Genomic DNA, 27,970 nt, shown 5'->3' on the forward strand with positions numbered 1-27,970 from the left:
CAATTTTTCATACAACAGAATTTATACTTAACCGAAAAATCATTCAAGATAATTTCTAATTGATAGAATTTTCATTTGCCCGATTTTTCCGAACAAACAATCGACAGAAAGATTTTGGCGTCATTTTCAAAAGTAACGAATCACAATTTTATGGATAATTTTTGATTGGTTGATTTTAAAAATTGCGCCAAAATCTTTTTGTAGGCTAGGTATGTTTGTCGGTTAGGATAGAATTTTTAAAACGTCGAATTTTCATTTAACCGAAATTACAAATGATCAATTTTTGTGGTAATTTCTGTTTTCTAAAATTCAAAAATTGTTTCTAAAATTACACCAAAATATTTTTGTCCGTTTCTTATTCGCTCATTTGCAATTTCGGTTATATGAAAAATCAGCGTTTTAACAATTCTTTTAAATAACAATTCGGACAAATAAAATTTCGCATAAATGAAGATACGTAAATACGCAATTGGAAAATAAATTCCATTTAGTTGAGCTGTACAAAGTAATACAAAAAAAAAATGTTTTTTCATGTGAAATCACCGCCAGTTTTTCTATAGCATCTATTAAAACATAAAAAAAGAAACTTCATTGTTTTTCGTGAAGATTAAAATCAGAGAAGAAAAATAAAACAATGAAATTGATATATATTTCAAAGTGTAATTTCGAAAATTTACTGTTTCTTTTTATAAGTACAGAACTGAATGGGCTATTCCGCTGAGAGAAAATGTAATTCACTCAAAAGAAAAGGTGTAGATTAAAAACAAAAAAAAATTTTAACTTTTTTTTAAATGTTAAATTATTTTATTATTTCTTTAAAAAAGGAGATTTTATAGGTCTAAATTTGTTTATAAGGGTCATATTCCAGTGAAATTCAACTAGAGCCGGTTGCTCGATAATTTCCAAAATCGCTGGAATTAAAATATAATGTTATTGAATACAATTTAATTCCTTTTTGGAGATTTTTATCATCGAAAGTGTTTTACTTTTTTTAAAATAATTTTTTTAAATATGTAAAAAATTCTATAATTTTTTGCCTAAAAATTATTTTTTTATAATTTTTTGATTAATAAAAACTACAAGAAATATATTTTAGACAAAAAATTATAGAATTTTTCATTTTAAAAAATTATTTCTTTAAAAATCGTTTATATAAACGTTGCGTACTTCAGCTTCGAGAATCGACGTTAATTAACTTGAAATTACTCACCAAAATAGTTAAATCGGTATTTTTTCTATCTTGTAAAGTGTTATGTATGCCTTTTTCTTTTATGCATATCTTCTGTGGAAAAAAATGGAAATTAAAAAAATCCTTTTGAATTTAATTACTACTATTACTGTAAGTCCGTTTTAATTTGAATTTTTGTTTTCACGATTAAACTGAAGTTCATCCACTTAAATTTTCTATTATTGCAATTTTATTCAAACATGGTTCAAAAAATATTAAACACGGTTTAATATTTTTTAAACTATTTATCAATTAATTACATATTAATAAAATATTATATATATATATTAATAAAATATAATGTAAATTACATTATATTTTATTACTTTATGATTATATGTTTATATTATCTGAAACGTACTTTTTTTTAATCTCATAAAAAAAGCAAAATTAAATGCATATATTTCCAAAAACCGTAATAACTAAATTTTATAGATATAAAGAGAATAGCAGAATGTGCCGTTTAAATTTATTCTTGGATATGAAAAAAAATTATTTTACGTACAAAATTCTTTATAATAACGATTCAAATATATATTTTTAATTGTTTACATTATTTTTCAGTTAATATTACTATAAACATGATTAATAATAGCTATTATTAAATTATTTAATGAAATTTATTTTTAAAAATGTTTACTAAAAATTGCTATAGATTTAAATTTGTAAAATTTGTAAATTTCAAAATTTCATACTTCCAAAAATTAATCTTTTTCCAAACGACAAAGCGATGATGAACTTCAGTTCAATCGTGAAAACAAAAATTAAATGAAAATCAGGTTAAATTTATCTAATTTTTAAAGTTTAATAAAAAAGTAACCAGTAGAGTGCCCACAAAAATTCAAAATAAAACGGACGTATAGTGTTAGTATTAGTTAAATTCAAAAGGTTTTTTTTTAATTCTATTTTCTCCACAAAAGATATGCGTTACAGAAAAAGGCGTACTCAACACTCTGCAAGATCGAAAAAATACCGATTTAACTATTTTGGTGAGTAATTTCAAGTTAATTAACGTCAATTCTAATGAATTTAGTAAATATATACTTAAAATAATAAAAAGAAATTAATTATTTTCATTTTACAATAACTTTTAGTGAGTTGTTGTAAAATGGGTTATGTTTGGCAGCGTAACCTGTTACATTTTTAAAAAAATTATTTAAAAAAAAGTAAAACACTTTCGATGATAGGAATCTCCAAAAAGGAATGAATTTTAGTCGAATTTCACTGGAATGATCCATAAAATAATTTTTATTGTCACTGGAAATTCAAATTGAATGAGAGGGAGAGAGAGAGGATGAAAAATTCATGTTGTATCTCACGCTGAGGTATAAAATATTGTCTATTTCGTGATCAACGTGGGTGTCCCTAATTTGTCACAGGGTTTTACTTGATCATCATTATCATCATCATCATTGGCGTCTGGATGTTTTCCAAGGGTATCTTTTGACGCCAATCGATTGACAATAAACTTTTATGTTGCATCATATGCGACACGGGCTTGTCCGGAACAAAGTTGATAATGCACTGTTGACAGGGTCAATTAATTAATGATCATCCTGTGGGTGCGGAATTAACTTATAAAGATAAATGCTGTATTTTTTCGGGGCTAATTATCTTTAATTAACGAGTCACTTCATTTCCTTCGCATATATATAGTCCCAGGGAATCAGATTAAACACACTTTTAATTTATACCTTATATTTTTATATTGTTTCAGTTATATATACCTTTATACTCTTTTTATATTATAATTATCTTAAGTTCTGTTGTTTCATTACTTTTAATTATCTTTATTTTTAATCAGGTTTTTTTTTTAATTAGTACCAGGCCTCGAAATGTGGAAGAAGTTAGGAATGCCATTTTGTTTTTTCAAAAATGTTATTTTTGTAACAATTTGTATAGTAATATATATATTTTTTTTTTTGAAAACATAATAGTTAGAACTCAGATTCTTACAACAATTTTCAAAATCTTTAATAAAATTTTAAACCATTTTAAAATTTAAATTTTTAATCATTTAATTTATGTAATTTTTTAATGTCGAAAACGTTTTAAAGTCTGAATTACATTAGTTATCTTTATTTTTAGTATCATTTTTTCAGTTATCCTTATTTTTAGATATCAGGTGTTTAGTTATCATTTGTATAGACGTTTCTATTCTTAGTTACCTTTCTATTTAATTTACTTTTTTAGTTATCTTTCGCTTTTGATCATAAATATATTGTTATTGATAATTAAAAAAAAAAAATTAAAATCGTTTTTACCTGATAAATTGGTCAATTATTTTTGTGATGCAATTAAATATTATCATATATACAGGAAGTTTTTTTTTTTTTTTTTTTTTGAGTGCGGCTGTTTATAAGGCGCTCAGAAAAAAAACAAAAAGTTCAATTAAAATTTATGTGAGATGTTTAATTTTATATGTTTGACCCGCTGTAGAACTTTATAAGTCATAAATAATTTATGAGTAGAACAAATCTAAAAGGTCAATTGGAATGACAGATCTGAACATATATATACTATTTAAAAGATGGTTTTAAACAAGTACCCAAGAGTTGACAATTTAAGAATGTCGCTGGACCGTTTCTCTCCTTTCTCATCAGGTGAAATGCAACTCTATAGGCCTTCCATATTAGTTAGTAGGAGTTTTTTTTTTTTCTTTAGTCGCCTACAATTATCTTTCTGATAAGATATATATGTTATGTCGAAAAACATTGCCTTTTATTTCTTTTTAATGATTTCGTATATTTTTCCGATAATAATTAACGATTTTAATTTAAAAAAAGTTAAAAATATTTTTTTCATTTTATATATAGGATTCTATTTTTTTTATATAGAAAAAAAATTATCGTAAATATTATCAGTGAAAAGTTTGGAAAATTTTCCTCAAGTTTAAATTTTTACTATTATTACACACAGAGACTATTATAAATGTTTGATCAATGTTTGCTTATAAGATGATGATACTTAATAGAAGACTTATATATTGTATCACATGATAAAGCTCACTTGTTTCTTGCAATGATCTCATCTGTTGAAAACTTAAATATTTTCAGGTGCTGTGTTATTACATAACTTACGAAAATAATATAAAAGATAATTTCAATAATTTCGTTTTTTTTTTATATTTGTCTGATGTCATTTAAATTAATTACAAAAAATCTTTAAGTAAAAAATAAGAAGAACAATAAATAAAAAAAAGTAAGTTTACGTTAATAAATTTTTTACGTTAAAATATTATTAAATTAAAAAAACTATCGTAGTAGTAAACTAATATAGTGATAATTGAAAAGTAATTAACAATGTTAACAACTTAAAATGATGATAATTCGGGACGCATGAATAAGTTCTAAAAATCATTTTTTTAGAATTTTTATTTTATAAAATTTCATTGCATAAAATTTTTTGTTTAGACGAATTTTTATTTTTTTGAATTATTATTTGATAGAATTTTCATATAAAATCGATTTTTCGTATTGCAGAAGTTTATTTACTTAACTGAAAAAAAATAATGTAACAGAATTTCTAATTGATAGAATTTTCATTTGTCCGAAATTGCAAATATCCGAAGAAACAATCGACAGAAAGATTTTGGCGCGATTTTTAAAATCAACCAATCATAATTTTATGGATAATTTTTGATTGGATGATTTTAAAAATCGCGCCAAAATCTTTTTGTAGGTTATGTTTGTTGGATATTTATGGCGCACTCACATCTTTTTGGCTGCCTGCAGGTTACCATGGCAACGCACGAGTGTGAGTGAGAGAGAAAATTTGAAAATTTGTATATTCAAATTTTCTGTCGCACTCACTCTCATGCGTTGCCATGGTAACCTGCAGGCAGCCAAAAAGGTGTGACAGCGCCTTTATAATTTCGGATAAAATGAAAATTCTATCGCGAATTAGAAATTCTGCTACATGCAAAAATTGGTTATATGGAAATCCTATATCAAATAATAAGTCGAAAATCCTTCTAATAGGAAATTCTATGCAATGAACAAATAAAAATTCTGTAAACTGAATTTTTGGTTATATAAAATTTCTGTAATGTAAAAAATCGGTTTTTAATGAAAATTCTGCAAAATAATTCGAACAAATAAAAATTCGACTTAAAAATAATTATATATTAAATAAAATTCTAATTAATAATATTTAGAACTTATATTATTTATGCGTGCCGATAATTCTTTAGAAAAAAAAAAATTGTTTAAAATTCAATTCTATTTGTACAAGGAAAAGAAAATAACAAAAATTGTTTTGACAATTCGATCGTTTTTCATCGCTTGTACACCTTGACTTGGAAAAACCTTCATATAAATGTTTTCTCTGTCTTTTTATAAAATGACCTTGAAAAATTGCAAATAGAGAAAATAATTTTAATAATTTTTTTTTTCTCCATCGAGTTTATGACCTATAAAAAACACAATATTAGATATATCCAACAAGCACGTGAGCCTTGTTCAATAAAACTGTACATGAAAGATTTTACCTTTGCTAGTACTATTTACAAATTCGACTCCAAAGTCGTGTATGTATATATATATTTTGCTTATGTGACATCACGCACATGATGTAATCGTACGATGATGGTTCTCAATGCCCACGCACATATATATTTACATTTAGTTGAATACAAATTTCTATATACCAATTTGCAATAAATTCAACTGATATTGATGAACTTTATCGTGAATAATCTTTATATCGTCTAGTCTGAATTTATTACTTTTATATTTTTATATAATAAAAAAGATTATAGACTATAGTTGACAAAGAGTCAATGCACTGGGCGCGGCTAGGAAGAATACACATATATATATATATATATATATACAATTTTCTTTAGACGATATAAGTTTACTATTAAACTATATATTTTTGTGTTGAATTTAATTCAGAAATCGATTTTCAAGTCTCGTGTCTATTTCCATTTAGAGGAAAAATAAAAGCAAACAGTTTGACTTTTAAACTTGGCTGATAACACTTGACACGTGACATTATATGACCGATGTTTATTTGCCACACCCAAAGCAGCAGGTCTCCCCCTTCCACTTTTTTTTTTTTTTATTGATATTTATCATCTCGAAAAAAGAAGGATTATGCTTGTTAAATGACTCAGTAATTGCTTGAGTACATTGAGGAGGAATGTATTTTTAGAATACTCATGTTATGTAAAGATTATAATACAAAATTCATAAGACACCTGTTACATTTGAAAATGAATGTAATTTTTTCGCTTGATTTTCTTCACATTTATCAATATTAGTTTATTATTTTAGTTATATTATAATAATAATTATATTTTAATTATGTATATATATAAAATAATATCTAATCTGAATTGTTTAAGATAATATCTCAGTTATTTATATAATTAACATTGATTACACAGTCACGTACAAAAAATAATTTTCAACATTACAACATAATTTATATTTCCATTAAATTTTCTTAATAAATTACCCTATAAATTTCCAAAATTAGTTTTTAAAATTTTCTTTTATATATTATAAATGACCTTAAAAATTTCATAAACTACCTTTAAATTACCTCCATGAAGTTGGCGTCGATAATTATTTTTCACGGACCAAAAGTATCAAATCATTTTTAAAAAAGTTTTGGGTCCACATAATACCTTGAAAAGTATTTCTCAAGGCATTATTTGGATCGAAAATCTTTAAAAAAAAAAATAATTTAACATTTTTAGTCCTGTCAAAAACCGTTTTCGGCGCTTAGCGTCGACGCCAACTTCATGGAGATTATAAATTTCCAAAATTAATTTTCAAATTTTTCTTTTATATATTAATATAAATTACCGCATAAATTTCCGTAAATTACCACGTAAATTTTCTGCAATAGTTTTTGAATCTTGAATTTTGTTTGTATTATAATTACAAATTACCTCAAAATTTCATAAATTACCTCATAAATTTCCATAAATTACTAAATAATTTTTCTGCATTATGTGAAATCGCTAGGCTAGACTGCCATCACGAATCCAGTGGTAGCGCTAGCTATAGCTCGACTTCAACGATTAATTTCCACACGGGTACCCTATCACCTTAAATTTTTGACATAACCTCAAAATGTCACAGTAAACAAAAAGAAAAAAAATAATTTTGTCTTGGGCATAAGGATATATTTACCATATGTTTTTAGGGTCGCTAGAAACCATATTTGATGTCTATTTTACCCCATCATGTCAGGCGTTTGACGTAACCTCAAAAACAAAGCTGAAGTACGCAACGATTATGATAAACGATTTTTAAAGAAATAACTTTTTAGAATGAAAAATTTTATAATTTTTTGCCTGAAAAATATTTCTTGTAGTGATTATTAATCAACAAATTATAAAACAAATAATTTTTTTTAGCAAACAATTTTACAATTTCAGTGTTAAATAAAAATTGACTTTTAATCGTTGATCATAAACTTTGCGTACTGCAGAATCGTCCTCAAAAAGACTTTACAGAAACATAAAAAATAATTCTGGTATGCGGCATTTTTCCTCTTTTTTTCGAGGTTATATTAAAAACCTGACATTATGGGGTAAAATGGATTTAGGATTTGGTTTCAGCAACCCAAAAACAAAATAAGTATAGTCTGCCACTAAAAAAAATAAAATCTAAAAAAATATTTTCTTGTCGCCTATTTAAGATTATGTTCCATGCATTATATTCTTAAAATAAAAAACAATTCTTAAATTAAAAAATATTCTACAGAGAAAAGAAAAAAATTTATAATTTAAGGAATGTTTCTTATTTTAAGAATATTATATTCTAACTTTAAGAATAAAATGCATGGGAAATATTCTTAAATAGGTGCCAAGAAAATATTCTTAAAATTATAATTTTTTCAGGTGATAACCCACTAGAAAGAATTATTTTCATTTTTTATGAGGCTGAGAAATCTTTTTGAGGTTATATCAAAATCCTGACATGATGGGGTAAAATGGACTACGGATTCGGTTTCCACGATTTCAAAAATATATAGAAATTGATAAAAAAAAAAAAAAAAAAAGTTGAAGTTGTATATGAAAGCCAATGAATATAAAATCTTTATTATTTTGTTACAGAAGTGCCCTTAAAAAAGGGTAGAGAATCAGTGAGCTGTTGGTCCGATTAGCAAAATGACGACCGACATCTCAGTGGTGCGTTCCGGTTGGGAATCGACGCCACAACAGGAGATTGTCGACGAGTACGAATACGATGGAGGAAATTCCAGTTCAAGACTTTTTGAACGTTCTCGAATTAAGGCCCTTGCAGGTAAGATTTTTAATTAATTAATTAATTTATTTATTATTTTATTTACATTTCATACTTTTTGGTTTTTAACCAACTTTCAGTTTTTATATTAATTCTTTGAAAAGCATGAATAATTCAAAAAAAAAAAAAAAATCATTAGAAATTTCCTTAAATATAAATTCAAAGAATTAAAAATTCGGCTAAAAAAATTTATCTAATGAAATTTTATCAAACAAAATTCTTACTAATGAATTTTTAGGACTGATTCATTTGTCCCAAAAAAATATTTGATTACATTAAAATGATAAGTTCATTTTAAATTGATAACATGTACCTGAAATTTCAGTACGTTCAAATAAACTAAAAAATTTTTACAAATTTTTTAAATTCCAATTTTAGTATAAAATATTGTTATCTGTAGTAAAAAATAAATGAATAATTCATTCAATAATGTAGTTTTTTATTTTTTATTACGAAAGTAATTTTTAAAAAGTTTATAGACCAAAAAATTATTTCGTTTATTTTGTGTACAAATTTGTTTTTTTTTTTTGAAAACTCAAAATTCTGAGCAAAAAAAAACCAAAAAACATTTTTTTTAAGTATAAAAAGTTAAAATTTAAAAAAAAACAAATATATTTGTTTTTTTTAAATTAAAGTTTTTATAATTCAAAAATGTTGTTTGGTTTTTTTTTTTTGACCAAAATTTTGGTTTTTTCAGAAAATTAATTTTGGTATAAATGGATTACAATTGAAAATTTTCACTTTACTGATTCAACTTCCTAATTGTTTTAATTTAATTTTTCTTAATATATAGAAATAATTAAATATCACTTATATTAAAAATTATTCTCCAGGCGAACGTGAATCAGTGCAGAAAAAAACCTTTCAAAAATGGGTCAATTCCCATTTAGTGAGATGCTCCTGTCGAATAGGTGATCTCTATGTTGATCTTCGCGATGGAAAAATGTTAATAAAACTATTAGAAATATTGTCAGGCGAACGTTTACCACGACCAACAAAGGGTAAAATGCGTATTCATTGTTTAGAAAATGTTGACAAGGCATTGCAATTTTTACGTGAACAAAGAGTACATCTTGAAAATATGGGATCACACGATATTGTCGATGGTAATCCACGTTTAAGTTTAGGTCTCATATGGACAATTATATTACGTTTTCAAATTCAAGATATCACAATTGAAGAGACAGACAATCAAGAGACAAAATCGGCAAAAGATGCACTATTATTGTGGTGTCAAATGAAAACAGCTGGTTATCATAATGTTAATGTGAGAAATTTCACAACATCATGGCGCGATGGTTTGGCATTTAATGCAATAATACACAAACATCGTTCTGATTTAATACAATTTGATAGATTATCAAAATCAAATGCAATTTATAATCTTAATAATGCATTTAATGTAGCTGAGGATAAACTTGGTTTGATAAAACTACTTGACGCTGAAGATATATTTGTCGATCATCCCGATGAGAAATCAATTATTACATATGTGGTGACGTATTATCATTATTTTTCAAAAATGAAGCAGGAAACAGTTCAGGGTAAAAGAATTGGTAAGGTTGTTGGTATTGCAATGGAGAATGATAGAATGATACATGAATATGAGAGTTTGACAAGTGAATTATTACGATGGATTGAATCGACAATTGATGCATTGGGTGATAGGAGATTTGCTAATTCATTGGTTGGTGTACAATCGCAATTGTCACAATTTTCGAATTATCGTACTGTTGAGAAACCGCCGAAATTTGTTGAGAAGGGTAATTTGGAGGTGTTGTTATTTACATTGCAATCGAAAATGAGAGCCAATAATCAAAAACCATATACACCAAAAGAGGGTAAAATGATATCGGATATTAATAAAGCATGGGAGAGATTGGAAAAAGCTGAACATGAACGTGAATTGGCATTGAGAGAGGAGCTTATACGTCAGGAGAAATTGGAACAATTGGCAGCGAGATTTAATAGAAAGGCGAGTATGCGTGAGACTTGGCTTTCGGAGAATCAACGACTTGTATCGCAGGATAATTTTGGTTTTGATCTTGCGGCAGTTGAGGCGGCAGCGAAAAAACATGAGGCTATTGAAACTGATATTTTTGCATATGAAGAACGTGTGCAGGCGGTTATGGCAGTTTCACAAGAATTAGAGGCGGAGAATTATCATGATATTGAGAGAATTAATGCGCGTAAGGATAATGTATTGCGTTTGTGGAATTATTTGCTTGAATTATTAAGGGCCAGGAGAACGAGGCTTGAAATGTCATTGCAATTGCAGCAGAACTTTCAAGAGATGTTGTATATTCTTGATAGTATGGAGGAGATTAAGAATCGTTTATTGACTGATGATTATGGTAAACATTTGATGGGAGTTGAGGATTTGTTGCAGAAACATTCGTTGGTTGAGGCGGATATTAATGTTTTGGGCGAGAGAGTAAAAGCGGTTGTTCATCAGAGTCAGAGATTTTTGGAACAGGGCGAGGGCTATCGTCCATGTGATCCGACAATTATTGTGGAACGTGTACAACAATTGCAGGATGCTTACACGGAACTTGTGCGTTTGGCACTTGAGAGACGAGCGAGACTTGAGGAATCGCGTAAACTTTGGCAATTTTATTGGGATATGGCCGATGAGGAGAATTGGATTAAGGAGAATGAGCAAATTGTTTCAACGGGCGATATTGGTCATGATTTAACGACAATAAATCTTTTGTTGTCGAAACATAAGGCATTGTTGAATGAAATACAATCGCATGAGATGCAATTGATGTCGGTTGCTGATGTTGGCGGTGAATTGGTGCGTCAGCAACATTTTGGCGCTGATCGTATTCAGGAGAGATTGCAAGAAATTTTGTCAATGTGGAATCATTTGCTTGATTTGGCGGCATTTCGACGTAAACGTCTCGAGGAGGCTGTTGATTATCATCAATTGTTTGCCGACGCTGACGATGTTGATATTTGGATGTTGGATACATTGCGTTTGGTTTCGTCGGAAGATGTTGGTAGAGATGAGGCTAATGTGCAATCATTGTTGAAGAAACATAAGGATGTTACTGATGAATTGAAGAATTATGGATCGACAATTGATCAGTTACATGTGCAGGCGTCGCAACTCGGTGAACAGGATGCAAAATCGCCGGAGGTTTTGGAGAGATTGGCGTCAATTGATTCGAGATATAAGGAATTACTTGAATTGGCAAAATTACGAAAACAACGATTGTTGGACGCTCTTTCGCTTTATAAATTGTTTAGTGAATCGGATGGTGTTGAACAATGGATAGGTGAGAAGAATCGAATGTTGGATACAATGGTACCGGCGAAGGATATCGAGGATGTGGAAATAATGAAGCATAGATATGATGGATTTGAGAAGGAAATGAATGCAAATGCATCGCGTGTTGCTGTGGTTAATCAATTGGCGAGACAATTGTTGCATGTGGAACATCCAAATTCTGAACAGATTGTCGCGAGACAGAATGAATTGAATCAAAAATGGGCGGAATTACGTGAGAAGGCGGAAGGTAAACGTGAGGCATTGAATTCAGCTCATGGTGTACAAACATTCCATATTGAGTGTCGTGAAACTGTTTCTTGGATTGAGGATAAGAAACGTATTCTACAGCAGACTGATAGTCTTGAAATGGATTTGACGGGAGTTATGACTTTGCAGCGTCGACTCAGTGGAATGGAACGTGATTTGGCGGCAATTCAAGCAAAACTCGATGCATTGGAGAAAGAAGCGCAACTTATTGAACAAGATCATCCAGAAGAGGCAGCTGTTATACGTGAAAGAATTACACAAATACATTCGATTTGGGAGCAATTGACACAGATGCTTAAGGAACGCGATGCAAAATTGGAAGAGGCTGGTGATTTGCATAGATTCCTGCGTGATTTGGATCATTTCCAAGCGTGGTTAACCAAAACGCAAACACACGTTGCCAGTGAGGATACACCGACAAGTTTGTCAGACGCTGAGAAATTATTGACACAACATCAAAATATTAAGGAAGAGATCAATAATTATACGGATGATTATCAAAAAATGATGGAATATGGCGAGAGATTGACAAGCGAGGCCGGCGATGGTGATACACAATACATGTTCCTCAGGGAGAGATTAAATGCCCTTAAGGAAGGATGGGAGGAACTTCATCAAATGTGGGAAAATCGACAGAATTTATTGTCAAATTCATTGAATTTACAGATATTTGATCGTGACGCGAGACAAGCGGAAGTTTTACTTTCACAACAGGAGCATATACTCGCTAAGGATGAGACACCGACGAATTTCGAGCAAGCTGAAAATTTGATAAAACGTCACGAGGCATTTATGACAACAATGGATGCAAATGATGAGAAAATTAATTCTGTTGTACAATTTGCTGGACGTTTGGTTGAGGAGGGACATTTTGCTGCTGATAAAGTGAAAAAGAAAGCTGAAAGTGTTAATGATCGTCGTAATGTTAATAGAGAGAAGGCAAATCAATTAATGGAAAAGCTTCGCGATCAATTGCAATTGCAAATGTTTTTACAAGATTGCGAGGAATTGGGTGAATGGGTACAGGAGAAACATATCACGGCGCAGGATGAAACTTATCGTAGTGCAAAGACAGTACATAGTAAATGGACAAGACATCAGGCATTTGAGGCTGAAATTGCGAGCAATAAAGATCGTCTTCAACAATTACAACAGTCGGCTGATGAATTGATTCGAGAGAAACCGGAATTGTCGGAAATTATTGGACCAAAAGTCACTGAACTTGCGGATTCATTTGAGGAACTTGAAGTTACGACACATGATAAAGGTGAGAGATTATTTGACGCTAATCGTGAGGTATTGATACATCAAACTTGTGACGATATTGATTCATGGATGAACGAATTGGAGAAACAGATAGAGAGCACTGATACTGGTTCTGATTTGGCGTCGGTGAATATTTTGATGCAGAAACAACAGATGATTGAAACACAAATGGCAGTTAAGGCTCGACAAGTTTCCGAATTGGATAAACAGACTGATCATTTACAACGAACAGTGCCCGAGGAGAAAATGGAAGAAATTAAAGTAAAGAAGGAAAAAGTTGCTCAGAGATTTGAACAGCTCAAGGCACCATTAGTTGATCGTCAACGACAACTTGAAAAGAATAAAGAAGCATTCCAATTTAAACGTGATGTGGAGGATGAAAAATTATGGATTGCTGAAAAAATGCCACAGGCAACAAGTTTGGAGTGTGGAAATTCATTGTTTAATGTTCATATGCTGAAAAAGAAGAATCAATCATTGCGCACTGAAATTGAACATCATGAACTTAGAATTAATTTGGTTTGTAATAATGGACAGAAATTGATTAGTGAAGGACATGAGGATACGCCAGTTTTTGAGAGATTAATCTTTGAATTAAATGAAAAATGGCAGGAATTAAAGGATGCTGTCGATCAAAGAAATAGTCATTTATTGCAAAATGAAAAGGCACAACAATATTTCTTCGATGCAACGGAAGCTGAATCATGGATGAGCGAACAGGAATTATACATGATGGTGGATGATCGTGGTAAAGATGAAATTTCAGCGCAAAATTTAATGAAGAAACACGAATCATTGGAACATGTTGTTGAGGATTATGCTGAGACTATTCGTCAATTAGGTGAAACAGCAAGACAACTCACCAATGATCAACATCCATTGGCCGATCAAATAGCAGTGAAACAATCGCAAGTTGATAAATTATACGCTGGATTGAAAGATTTAGCTGGTGAACGACGAGCAAAATTGGACGAAGCACTTCAATTGTTTATGTTGAATCGTGAAGTTGACGATTTGGAGCAATGGATTGCTGAAAGAGAATTGGTTGCCGGTAGTCATGAATTGGGACAGGATTATGATCATGTTACATTATTGTGGGAGAGATTTAAGGAGTTTGCACGCGATACAGAATCAATTGGTACAGAGAGAGTGGCGGCTGTTAATGATATTGCCGATTCATTAATTGCAAAGGCACATTCTGATGCGGCAACAATTGCCGAATGGAAAGATGGATTAAATGAAGTGTGGCAGGATTTACTTGAATTAATTGAAACACGTACACAAATGTTGGCGGCGAGTCGTGAGCTACATAAATTCTTCCACGATTGTAAAGATGTGCTTGGTAGAATTTTGGAGAAACAAAATGCCATGTCCGATGAATTGGGACGTGATGCTGGTTCAGTGTCGGCTTTACAACGAAAACATACAAATTTCATTCAAGATTTATCAACACTTCAGAGTCAAGTCTCACAAATACAGGAGGAATCAGCAAAATTACAAGCAAGTTATGCTGGTGATAAGGCAAAAGAAATAACAAATCGTGAGGCCGAAGTTGTGGCGGCTTGGAATAATCTTCAATCGTTGTGCGAGGGAAGAAAGGGAAAATTAGAGGATACTGGCGATTTGTTTAGATTCTTTAATATGGTGAGAACACTTATGATTTGGATGGATGATGTTGTACGACAAATGAATACATCGGAGAAGCCAAGAGATGTTTCTGGTGTTGAATTACTTATGAATAATCATCAAAGTTTAAAGGCTGAAATTGATACGCGAGAGGATAATTTTATTTCTTGTATTAAACTTGGAAAAGCACTTTTGTCACGTGATCATTATGCCAGTTCACAAATCGAAGAGAAATTGTCATCGCTCAATGATCATAGAATTGCACTATTACAACGATGGGAGGAACGTTGGGAAAATTTACAACTCAGTAAGTTTTTCATTTAGAATTTTTCCTTCATTTTTTTTTTCTAGAAATTCTTTTTGTAATTTACATTTTTTTCAATTCGAATCGAATTTTTTGTTTTGATTCAAAAATTATTTTTGCACATAGTAAAAATAAGTTAATTTTTTATTTCTTTAAGAATTATAAATTTAAATTAATATTCAATTAATTTTGTGGGATTTTAAATTTAAATTCCAAATTTTTCTATTTAAAATAATTTCTTATTGCTGAGATATAAAAACGTTTTCTTGTATTTAATGAAATTCTTTTTTTTATAGTTTTTTTTTTTAATTTAAAATATTTTCTAAAGTTTGATAAAATTAAAAAAAAATGTTTTCTTGTATTTAATAAAATTTCCTTTTTTTAGTTTTGGAAGTGTACCAATTCGCAAGAGATGCTGCGGTTGCTGAAGCATGGTTAATTGCTCAAGAGCCGTATCTTATGAGCCAAGAACTTGGCGTAAGTGTTTTTTTTTTCTTTTTTAATTTGCAAATTAAAATAATTAAATACCTATGACATTTTTTTCTCAAGTATCTAATGCTCTTAATTTTATTTGAACAGCACACTATTGACGAAGTAGAAAATTTGATTAAGAAGCACGAGGCGTTTGAAAAATCAGCAGCTGCTCAAGAAGAAAGGTTCAGTGCTTTGGAGCGATTAACAACGGTAAATATTATTATAAAATAATAATTTTAATTATTTATTTTATTTATTTATTTAAAGATAAAATTTTTTTCCTAATAATTCAAAATTATTCGATTTTAAAATCTTGAAAACTGAGAAAATAAAACGTGAATTTAGTTATACCTTGAAAAAACCATAAATTCATTTTAAACTTTTTCTCGTAAATGAATGATACTAATTTTTTTTGTCTACTTTGTCGTTGAAAGTTTTGTGGAAAAATTAAAATTTTTCAAAACAAATGTTACTCCAACTTTGTATTTTCGTATTTTTAATTCAAAAATTATTATAATAATTAAAAAGTGTTTCAGTGAAAATATAATTAGAATTTAATTTTTCGCTTTTAAACGATTTAAAGTTGCCATTGAATAAAGAGGAAAATTTCTGAGATTAAAAGACAATTTAAAAAAAAAAATTTTGGTTCTGGAACAATTTTGAATTATAAAAAAATAAAAATTAAAAATTTTATAATTTAAAATTTTTAAATTGTATTTTATTTTTAAAATAATCCAAAAAATATGAAGTTGTTTCGATCTCTGTTTCGATTGTATAAAAAAAATTTGAGTTTTAAAAATACATAATTAGGTTTACAAAGATATGAACTTAAAAATAATTTAATTACAAAATAACATTATTTTATTTAATAATAATCAAACTTACATATAATAATTAAAATGGAAATTAAAAAATAAGAAATATACAATTTTTTGAATTGAACTTTCTTTTATTTTTGTTTTTTTTTATTTAATTTTTATTTTGTTTAATTCTTGAAAATGTAATCAATTTTTTTTACAGTTTGAATTGAAAGAATTGAAGAGACGAGAACATGAGAGAGAAGAAGAGGAGAGGCGTAAGAAGGAAGAAGCAGCGGCTGCAGAAGCTGCTCGTCTAGCTAAAGCAACTCCTGTTACTAGTCCTGATGAACCAACGAGTGAACGGTAATTTAAATTAAAAAAAGCTTTGATCAAATTTCTATTTAATTGACAATTTGATAATTTTAATTATATAATTCTGCCGTACGAAGTAAAAACTTAGTTAACTCATATTTTGGCGAAAAATGAGTTTTTGGTATCAATGGATTCGTAATAAAAAAACGCGTCTGATGGTATTATTAAAAAATTTTTATTTAATTATTTATTGCAAAAAAATAATTATAAAAAATTGTCGAAAACCCAGAAAATGAAGAAATACTACATAAAAAGTATGCTAACTCGAGTTAAGGAGTCCGAAAGTCGTAGCTCGAGCATGATATAAGAAACAAAAACTCAGTCAACTCGAGTTGAGTATTTTTGCTGTCAAAAACGTAGTCGAATTTCATGCATAGTTTCGAAACGAAAACCTTAACTCGAGTTAAGTGAGTATTTATTTCGAAAAGTGGCGTGAGCTAGACCCTGTGTTTCGAAAGCAAACTCCTCAACTCAACATCGTTTAACTTCGGTTTCTCGTCGGGTTGGTTCGGAATCTCGCGTGCTATGATCATGCCGGTTTGTTATTCTTGCAAATAATGCACCGGCTTTTTAGAAAAAGTTTACTTTAGAAAAAAATAAATAAGTGAATAAGTGAAAAAATAAACGAAAAAAATACAAAATTTTCTTTGATTTTTTTTACTTTTAAAAAGTTTAATTAATAGTTTTTTACTGTTGATTATTATATAAAGACTGTTGTAGTAATTATAAACAGCTGTTGTAAGTTATTTGAATATTATAAGCAAATATAATCAATGTTTTTCCACTAATAACGCCGTTTTTTCATACAATCCTTCTACACATTTTTAATTGTAATAAATTTTATACTGAAACATGTTGATTAAAATTTAATTTTTAAAAAAATATTAATAAATAATAAAATAATAAAAAAATATATAAATTAAAAATAATAAAAATAATCTTTGTTAATCACAATCAGAATAAAATTTAACTCAAAAACAAATTTTTTATAATGTGTATTTATTCCCCCACCTCGCGTGCTAGCTTGAGTTAGGTGAGTTTTTACTTCTGAGCGGCGGCTCGAACTCGCCTACCTTTTCGGAAAGCACTCCTTAACTCGAGTTAACTAAGTTTTGCTTGTGTAAAAAAACACTTATCTCAATTATTTAATATAATTTGTTTAAATAATCAATTTTTGACAACGGATTTAGAAAGAACTCTATTTATTTACCTAGAAAGTGAAGTTAGATTAAAGAATTATTTATATTATATTAGGTTTTTTAAGACAAACAGTCTTTCATCATTTTCTCGGTTTCACGAAAATATGAGTTAAGTAAGTTTTTATTTCGTACGGCAGAATTGATAAAAATATTAATTTCTATAGTTAATAATAATTAATGTTTTCTTTGTATTTCTTTAATGTTTTCTTCGTGTTTATAAAAACTGTATTTTTTTTTTGTTCATTTAGAGCTGAAGCTGACGGAGTTGCCAGTGGACGAGGAGAGGACGATGGACATGGTAAGTTTATTTTAAACAATAAAATCAAATTTCTAAAAATTGCTCACCAAACATGGTATATTAATTTTTTTTATTCACTAAATCACAAAAAAAATCATTGGATTTTAATAACTTCAACTAAAATGTATTAACATAAATATTTGTTTATTATTTGAATTTAATATTTTCTTCTTTAAATTGAAATAATTACTTACAAAAAAAGAATATTTTATTTTCTCATTCTATTTTTACTTTTTCGAAAAAGAAAAAAAATTCCGAAAAACTTGTAATTTTTTTGCCTTTCCAGGAAAGTAAAAGAAAATTTCTTAATTTGGAAAGAAAATAAATGTTTGTCAATTTTAAAAATATCCGTTAAATTAATACTATTCATATATAAAATCAATATTTTGTGTTTCAATTGAGAAGTAAAATAATCCAAGTGTCAGGGACAAATAACATTGAAATTGAGATATTTTCGATATCAAAATTAATTTTTCAAAGAGCTTCATTTTACAAACTGGGTTACAGTATTTTGAGAGGTGAAATGTAAAAAAAAAATATGGGAATTTAGTTGTTAACAGTTAGATTTGTATGGAAAATATTTTTACAATGAAATTTAGATGTTAATGTAAGAATTCATTCTTTTTCATCTAATTTCATTGATAATTTATAATAACTGAATAAGCATGACTCGCTAACAGCACGTTTGTTCTTTCTCCTCTTTTTCTATTCCTTGTTCCATAAATTTGACTCTTTCCTAAATTTGTCCATTGAATCCTCATCCTGTTATTAAAAAAAAAAAAAAAAAAAATTGCACCTAAATGCGGCACGGAATGCACAAACTGCAGCGGCACTCCGCAAGGCTTCTACACGAACACCGCAACTGCAAGAAAAACCTAAGGAAGGTGAGTGTACGACGCCAAAGTTTGATCGCATTGCCAATTATTCAAAAAAAAAAAAAGAAAAGAAAATCGCTCTCAAATGATTATTTTTAATTTTTAATCATTTGTGAAAATATTTTTCTTTTTTTTTATTATTATTATCCTATATTCATTATTTAACCAATTCCATCATTTTCTTTCGTTCCTTTGATAATTTCATAATAAAAAATTTTATTAAACTTTTTCATCATTCTCTTAGCATCTCTTGTGGAATTCAAGATGAAACAATTTTTTATCATTCTGGTGGTGGAAAATCTTGGATCCGTCATTGAAAAGCTGATTGTATAATATATTACTTTAATCTGCATTTTATACATTTTGCTTCAATTATTTTATATAGATATATATTTCAGACGATTTGCAACGAATTTCTGCTTTTTCTCAGGTGATGGTGCTATTCAAATTTTTCATTTTCATGTCTTATTTATTATTACAATAGAGAGAGAGAGATAATTTAATATTTTTAACTATTTCATTAAAAATCGAAATATAATATAATTTTTTATTAATTTCTCGAGATTAAGAATAATTTCCAAAGGTGAGATTTTCTATATTATTAAATTATTTGTTAGAAATTAAAAAGAAAATTTCATTAAATAAGGTAAGCTGGCATGTTAAAAAAGTAATTAACTATACATTAATTATTATTTTTTTTACAATATTTTAATTTATTAATTATATTCATTTAATTGTATTAAATATCTCCTTACATTCAATTCATTTCATATTGTGATTAATTGTCTCTTAAAATTATTATTAAACATTTTATCATTTTCATTAAATTCTACTTTTTCATTGATTAGTTTTCATTTGACTAAAAATTGGATAATAATAAAAGGATTTATTCTGTTTGATAAATTAAAAATTAAATAATGGAAATAATAAAAAAAATAGTAAAATTAAAAAATTGAAAATTTAACAATTTTTGGAAATTAAAATTCAAGTTTAAATTAAAGTTGTAGATGCAAAAACAGTAATTTTTTGATTTTGGAAAACCATTTACTATTAAGGTAATCACAAAGTGATTTTAAAGAAGAATCGAATAAACAATGAAAACAAAAGTTAGTTCAATTTCCTATTTTCGAATTTTTAAATGAAAAAAAAAAATTATATTTTAAAAGTAAAAGTGTTGACAGACCTAAAATTTATTTATTGTTACAAACGGTACAAAATTTTCGAAGTTTTTCTAAAATTTTCATTTTCCTTTGGAATGTCTAAAATCTTTTTAATTATTTGATTTTTCAACAAAATTTTGAACGTCAAAGTAGACAAAAAATCGAAATAAAAAACCTCAAGTTTTAATTAAAAAAAAAAAAAAAAAATCGAAATATTCTTCTTGGAAATTGAAAGAGTTTTTAAAAATTCAATTATTTATTATTTAAAATATTGTTAATAAGATTGCTTTCTTCAAAGAACAAAATAAAATCATCGTTTTATTGAAATTCGATGAAATTTTTTTATTGAAAAACATTTTTAATTAAAAATTGTTTTCATATTTTAAAATACGAAAATGTGAAATTGGAATATTGAATTATTTGATTGTTTGTTCAATTCATCCTTAATGCTTGTCTTTAAAGTAGATAAACCTGAAATAATTTTTTTTTGTTTGTTTTTATTTTTAAAAATTATGAAATATTCATTACCAAATTAAATATTGAGAATTTTCCTTCAAATCTGCTTTAATATGTAATGGGTATAGTTGTAGATTGAATAATTTCGTAATTAATTGATGTAGTAAATTAATTATATATGTATATATTATTTGAGCAAATCGCATGTTAATAATTGGTATGACGTAGTGCATGGTCTGAAGGGCACGAGAATTACTCCTATGGACGAAGAAAAGCACCCCCGCACTCCGACCATATTAAAACAACGAATTTCTTCGGCTCCTTCAAGTAAGTGTCAAAATCAACAAAAATCGTTTCGACAAAAAGAAAAACATTTTTTTAAAAATATAATTCTTCTTTCCATTCGATATTCAAGAAAAATATAATTTAGAACCATGAACACAACCTCAAACAAAAATTTGTTTTTAATAACAAATTAAACTATAATTAAAATTTGGAATTTTGTAGTTGTACAATTTTCAAAAAAAAAAAAATTATTTTCAGTCAAAATTTATTGTTAAATAATAATTATTTTAGAGGGAAGTACCGCTGAAATATTAAGGTATTGAATTTTTTTTTGTTTTAGGCAACAATTTTTTTTTTTTCCTGAAATTATTTAGGATCTAAAAATGTTTTACGTTATTAAATTTTAAAAAATAAATTTTTTTGTCTATTTTAGAAATTTTATTTTTTGAGAAAATTTTAAAATCTTTACAATTAATTGTTCAAAATCATAAGAAAAGTCTAAAAAAAAATTGTCGATGAAAAATATTAAAAATTGTGGAAAAATTCAATTTTAAAAGAATTTACGAATTGAAAAAATATAATTTTTGGCGGTTTTATATTTAAAAAATTTTTTTTTTTTTATTTATTTTTTCGAAAGAATTAAATTTTGTTTAAAACCAAATATTATTTAACAAAAACCAACAAATAATTAGAATTATCGATAATAATCTTTCCCAAGAGCAAAATAAACTTTCGTTTTGTAAAAATTGGTTAAAAATTACAATATTATTCACTAACTTTAAACAAAAAAAAAGACAAAATATTAACTATGTAATTATTTTGACAAGAAATTTTAGCTCAAAATAATTTTTTTTTATTGTAGATCTTTCAAAATTTAGTGAAATTAATTTTAATCATATTTTTATTTGCTAATAACCAATTTTTAATTTAAGATTATTTCAAGTGATTGAATCGTCTTAAAAAAAGAATTATTAGATTGAATTTAATTATATTTAATATAAATTTAATAGTAAATTTACAATTTTAAAATTTTCATTTAGAATTGGATATTAAATATTTTCTTTATTAATTTTAATTTTAATTGAAAATTGGAATTTAAATTTGAAAAAAATCTTGACGATTATCATTAATTGGTAAATGTGATTTTTCCTTTATTCCCATCGGGCATATTTCACCGTGTTTATCAATAAATTGTGAATTTTTAATTACACGCAATACCTCATCCACTGATCGTGGAATTGCTGGATCATTTATTGTAATGTGTCGTAAAATTTGTTTATTATCAATTATAAATAGAGCTCCCAATGGTGTTCCTAAATTTTCATCTAAAACTCCATAATCTTTTGAAATTCTTTGATTTTTATCCGCCAATAGTGGAATATTAATTTCTCCAATTCCACCTTGTTTACGTGGAGTTGTTGTCCATACAAAATGTGCAAATTTCGAGTCTGTTGAAATTGCAACAATTTCTGCTCCTTGAAATTTCATTTATTAACATTTATTTAATAATTTAATAATTAAAACATTTTTTTTGTAATTAATTTTAATAAATAACTATAGGAATTACTTGGTAATTTAAAATAATTAAAAAATTGTTTTTTTTTTTTTTTTTATAAAAGAAAAATTTAAGGAAGAAAAAAAAAATAATTATATTTTTTACCAATATTTCTGAATTCTTCTATTCGATCACTAAATTGAATTAATTCTGATGGACAAATAAAGGTAAAATCACAAGGATAAAATAGAAGAATTAGATATTTGTCCTTAAAATCTTGCATTGAAATTTGATACATTTGAGCATCTTTTACTGCTATACCAGACCATTTAGGGACTTGTTTAAGTAATAAAGGTACTTTTTGTACTTTAATGTTAGTAGAAAAATCTGTAGAAAATTCTTCATCACAACAGATGCTATTTTTTTCAGACATTTTTAATTTTCAACCTTTTTTTTATGATAAAAATAAAGTAAAAAAAATTTCCCTTTCAAAAAGGTTAGAAATTCATTAAAAAAAAAAACAATTGAAAGAGGTTATTCAAAATTTTTATTTTTTCCCAAAATTGGTTTGAATATTTTTGAAAAATATTTGTTATTATGTGAGAAGTAAAATTCTTGTTTTTTAAAAAATATAATGTCCAAAAAAAATTGTTTTAAAATCAATAAAAATTTTTACGATAAAGAAAAAAATTTATAAAAATAAATTCTATAAAAATTTTTTTTAAAAATGTTTATAGTAAAAATTAAAAAAATCTATTTTGAAAAATATTCAAGGATGCAGTTTAATTAGTTTTTATGTGTATACAAACATTTTATCCTTTTTTACATTTTGTTGATTTTAATATTGATGTAATTGTTAACAGTCAGTAATATTGTAAAAGTAGTTATATGTATAATTATCCATTTGCATGAGCATGTGGCATGAATAGATTTTGCAAGTTTGTAATAGAATGAGTCAATGTCATATTAATAAAAAAAAAAATAAGAGAATTTTTTTCGATATTAAAAAAAAAAAAAAAAAAACTCCAAAATTCATGATCTAGAGATATAAAAGTAAGTAGTAACGCTTTAGTAAATCATTTCAATATGTGTTGTCATCTCATAAAGCTCCAAAAACTGGAATTGGATCTGAGTCTAGTACGTTGAGACGTAAGGAACGAAGTCGCAGCAAATCACCATTCCGCAGCTTCCGTTGGAAAAAAACAGCTAAGTCACCAAGCTTAGATCGCAGTGGTGTGAGCGATGATGAGCACGGCTTTTCTGGTAAGCGTTTATCATCCCTGGCTTTTACTAAATTCATATTTTTCATATTACAGAAATCGAATGCAAAGATATCTTCAAAAAAAAAAAAAAATGGATCGGATCATGTTTTATTTATTTTCTCTTAAAACTAATAATTACAGATTTATCACAAGCTTGCTGAATGGACCATTTTCGAATAATCATCTGTTTTTACTAATAATCATATTTTCAGAATAGGAGATCTTCATCAAGAATTTGAAATCACTGATTTTAAATTACAAATTTTTATATTAAATACAAAGGAGAAATTTTTTATTTTATATTTTTTTAAAGTCAATTTGAAATTTTCAAATTGAAATTAAATTATTTTTAAGTTTAAACTAAAATTTTATTTTTTGTTAATTGAGAATAAAATTTTACGTTTACTTAAGAATAAATTTTTATTTTTAAATTCGAATTTAGTTGAATTATTTTTTAATTTCAACCTAGATTAAATATTATGTTAACATATTCATAGATATTGTTGATTAATATTGTTGTATTAACATTAAATATATTCGATATTATTATTAGCGATATTATTTTAGTTTTCATATATGAAGAAAACAAAAAAAGTGTTTCACTCTCTCACAATTGCACATACATTAATGCTGAAAAAAAATTCACTATTTGCACTTTTTTTTTTTTTATTTAGAATTTTATTATTTTTATTCATTATTTGTTTTTTTTTTAATAAGAGGAAAATTTTTCTTCACAGAACAAAGAAGTCCAACTGGTGATGAATTCGAAGGAATACTGGTGAGAAAACATGAATGGGAAAGCACCACGAAGAAGGCATCTAATCGATCCTGGGATAAAGTTTATATGGTTATACGAGGACAAAATTTGGTTGCTTATAAGGATCAAAAATCATATAAATCCGCTCCTGATCAACCCCATAAAGGAGAAGCTTCGTTAGATCTACGAGGAGCTACCATTATTGTAGCTAGCGATTATACTAAAAAGAAGCATGTCTTCCGAGTAAAGTAAGTTTCAAGAGAAATAATTTATAATTATAAAAATTTTTAAATTTTCTTATAAGCTCAAAAATCATGATCCACTAATACGAAAATACTTTTAAATACTTATTTCTTCAATTTTTTTTAATTAGGCCTCGGATTGTGCGACATTTTTCACAACTTATTTTACAAAATAAAATTAAAAATTAATTAATTCAGGGTTGCCACGGGTCAGGGAAAAGTCAGGGAATTTTATAAAAAGTACTGGAAAAATATCAAATTTTTAAAAATGCTACTAAAATTATAATTTTTGAAATATTCAATTCAAACTTTTGTTTCTAAAAATTATTATCTTAGATTTTTATAATTGTAGGCCTCGGCTCGACTTTTGAAAGAAAAAATAAGTCATTTTAGTCGATTTAAAATTACAAGAAAAGTATAAAAAGTCCATTTTTCTATTTTCAATAAATTTAATTAGTTGATAAATATTTTATTATTATTATTATTAACAATTTGTTATTAGAAATTAAATAAAATTTATTAATTTTTTATTAATAAGAATGTTTCACAGAAATGTTTTCAAGAATTTTTCTTTTTAAAGTTAAACCACTTAATTAAACTGAGACAAATTTTCAAGATTCAGAACAAATTTTGAAAAAAAAATTTAAAGTTACATTAAAAAAAAAAATGAAAATTTTTCAAGTTTGATTTATGCATATTATTCGAATTCAGAATTTCCAAAAATTGTTTTAAATAATTAAATTTTCGAAGAATTTCTTAAAATATTATTGAAAAAAAAAAATTAAAAATAATTAATTAAACAAAGAATTATATAGATAAAAATTTGGGAAAAAAATTTTTAATTGAATTAACATTCAATTAATTATTCAATTACTAATTGAATTTGGAAGAGTTCGAGTTAAAATTTTTTTTGAAAGTAATTATATTTCAGAAGGTTTTAAATTGAAACTTTTATAAATTTTAATTGATAAAAATTTTTTATTACAAACTTTAAAGAATAATGGAATTTTAGATTATTTATAATTGAAGTACCTAATTTAAAAAAATTAATTTAAGAATTTTAAATAAAATTTTTAGAAATAATTGAATTATAGAGAATTTTCAATTGAAAAATGTTTTAAAAAATTAAATTTTTGAAAATCTTGATTAAAATTATTAAAATATTAAATTATTCAACAAGGAATTTTAGATACAAAATTTAAAAAAATTTTATTTTAGAAGATTTAAAATTTTTAGAAATAATAATTGAATTTCAGGAGATTATTAATTGAAACTTTTATTTTGAATTGGTGAAATTTTTTTTAAAAACTTTAGACAATAATTGAATTTTTATTCAAATAAATTATATCTGGCAGTAAAATATTACATAAAAAAGAATTATGCGTTTCATATTTACCCCTGACGTTCCATAATCACCACCGTTGACGATAGTAAAGAAATTATATTTTTATTAAAATTATTTATTATTGTAGGACGCAGAATGGCGCCGACTTCCTGTTCCAGGCCAAAGATGATACAGAGATGCAAGAGTGGGTTGCGGCATTAAATCAAGCCTCACAGGGTACATCAGGTGCAAGTTCATCCAGAGCACACACACTGCCCGCACCAACGCAAGCCGAAACTAAGCGGCGAAGCTTCTTCACTCTCAAGAAAAAGTAATTATACATTTTATTTTATTATTCATTACATTACTGGAGTTATTATAAGTTAATTGACTTTTTTTTTTTTTTTTTTACAAAAAAGAAAAGAGGATACTTTCAATGACATGAAAAAGAGAATTTAAAAGTTCTCCTATAATGCCGGTGAAATTTTTAACTTTTATAATCCAAAATCTAAAAAAAAAATTCTTTTTAAGATGAAAAATCAAAAAAAAAAGTTTGTTTAAAGAATTTTTTATCAGAAAACATTGCAAAAAATATGTTTCTCAGGTGAAAGTTCATAAAATTTTTTAATCACAAAAAAGAACATTTAAAGTTCGTTGATCATCAACGTTCCATTATTTTATAAACTAATGAACTAAAATTGACCAATTTACCGTAATTTATGGTTAATTTTTATTTATTTATTTATAGCGAATTTCTGACGAATTTTCTCAGGTATAATGTTATATAGAATTAAATTTGTTTTTTGAAATAAATCTGACGCGATTATATTTAAAAATAATTTGTCAATTACGCTGTGAATTGAGCAATAAATGCAAATAGAATTTATATTTCATTAATACAATTTCGTTATTTAATAAATATTCTATTTAAAATGTTATTGTATTATCTCAGTAAATTTGCGATCTTCTATGCTGATTTTAAGACTAATAATAATAATTCGAGAATAATCAGAAAAGGTAAAAAATATTTCCATTTTTATTGGCAGTAGCTTTTTTCGGCTCTTTTGTAGACTAAATTAGTTATAGAAAGATTAAAGACAAATATACGGTTGCATGAAAAACCTAATTAAATAATTAATTAACTTTAAATTTTATTATAATATAAAAAATGATATATATTTGATTTATGGCGAAAGAAGAAATTATCTATTTACTATTAAAAATTGTTTCTGAGAAAACTTATCTTTTGTATAAAAACAATATTATTACATTTATTTCTTTATATTTTGAGTGTGAAAAAAATGTGCCTCTAAGAAGTTAGCAACGACAATTTTTTTCAAAAGAATAATTTTTTGTGCTAATTTATGCTGCAAACATTTTTTTGAAAAATCTATAATTAGGACTCAAATTTCAATTAGAAAAAAAAAAAAACATTTCACTGATCAAGAATGCCACTTGTTTGTAATTGAAAAGAAATAATTATACGCAATAGCAAAAAAAAAAACTTACATTTTTCAAAATTTTTAATAATAAATTATTCAAAATAGTTCAAATTTGAATTCCACAAAACGATTTTTAAATATTCAAAATTATTATTTTTTGAGAATAAAAATTTTGTAATGAAAATGCATAAAAATTTGAAAATTGTTTAAAATAATTCAATTTGTAAATCCAAAAATAGATTTTCTTCTAATCCAAAAACCTTCAAATATTATTATTTTTTAAAAACAAATTTTATGCT

General features: G+C 26.4%; 2 protein-coding genes across 8 annotated transcripts in view; one reads left to right on the forward strand and one right to left on the reverse strand.

Annotated features, from left to right (window-relative positions):
* The window catches only part of LOC127283635 (spectrin beta chain), a 53,188-nt gene that overhangs the window by 17,199 nt on the left and 8,019 nt on the right, over positions 1–27,970 (forward strand). The window contains exons 2-12 of one of the 7 annotated variants that reach the window (XM_051308629.1): positions 8,304–8,493; positions 9,327–15,233; positions 15,616–15,707; positions 15,810–15,914; positions 16,725–16,867; positions 18,324–18,373; positions 19,201–19,257; positions 21,093–21,191; positions 23,752–23,907; positions 24,644–24,911; positions 26,378–26,560. In XM_051308629.1, the coding sequence (XP_051164586.1) occupies positions 8,358–8,493; positions 9,327–15,233; positions 15,616–15,707; positions 15,810–15,914; positions 16,725–16,867; positions 18,324–18,373; positions 19,201–19,257; positions 21,093–21,191; positions 23,752–23,907; positions 24,644–24,911; positions 26,378–26,560 (7,196 nt within the window). In that variant the 5' untranslated portion in view covers positions 8,304–8,357. The remainder of the gene's footprint in view (positions 1–8,303; positions 8,494–9,326; positions 15,234–15,615; positions 15,708–15,809; positions 15,915–16,724; positions 16,868–18,323; positions 18,374–19,200; positions 19,258–21,092; positions 21,192–23,751; positions 23,908–24,643; positions 24,912–26,377; positions 26,561–27,970) is intronic. The other 6 variants (XM_051308632.1, XM_051308630.1, XM_051308634.1 and 3 more) reach the window with 6 other exon arrangements.
* Positions 22,105–23,744, reverse strand: LOC127283681 (peroxiredoxin-2-like). The gene is made up of 2 exons (XM_051308700.1): positions 22,810–23,744; positions 22,105–22,624 (listed from the first exon to the last, which is right to left on the reverse strand). Exons 1-2 carry the CDS (start codon positions 23,075–23,077, stop codon positions 22,245–22,247), a joined length of 648 nt encoding a protein of 215 aa, XP_051164657.1. The 5' UTR covers positions 23,078–23,744; the 3' UTR covers positions 22,105–22,244.

The sequence above is a fragment of the Leptopilina boulardi genome, unplaced genomic scaffold, assembly GCF_019393585.1.
Source record: "Leptopilina boulardi isolate dan_hultmark-lab unplaced genomic scaffold, ZJU_Lbou_2.1 LbouV2_310, whole genome shotgun sequence".
Lineage (NCBI taxonomy): Eukaryota > Metazoa > Arthropoda > Insecta > Hymenoptera > Figitidae > Leptopilina > Leptopilina boulardi.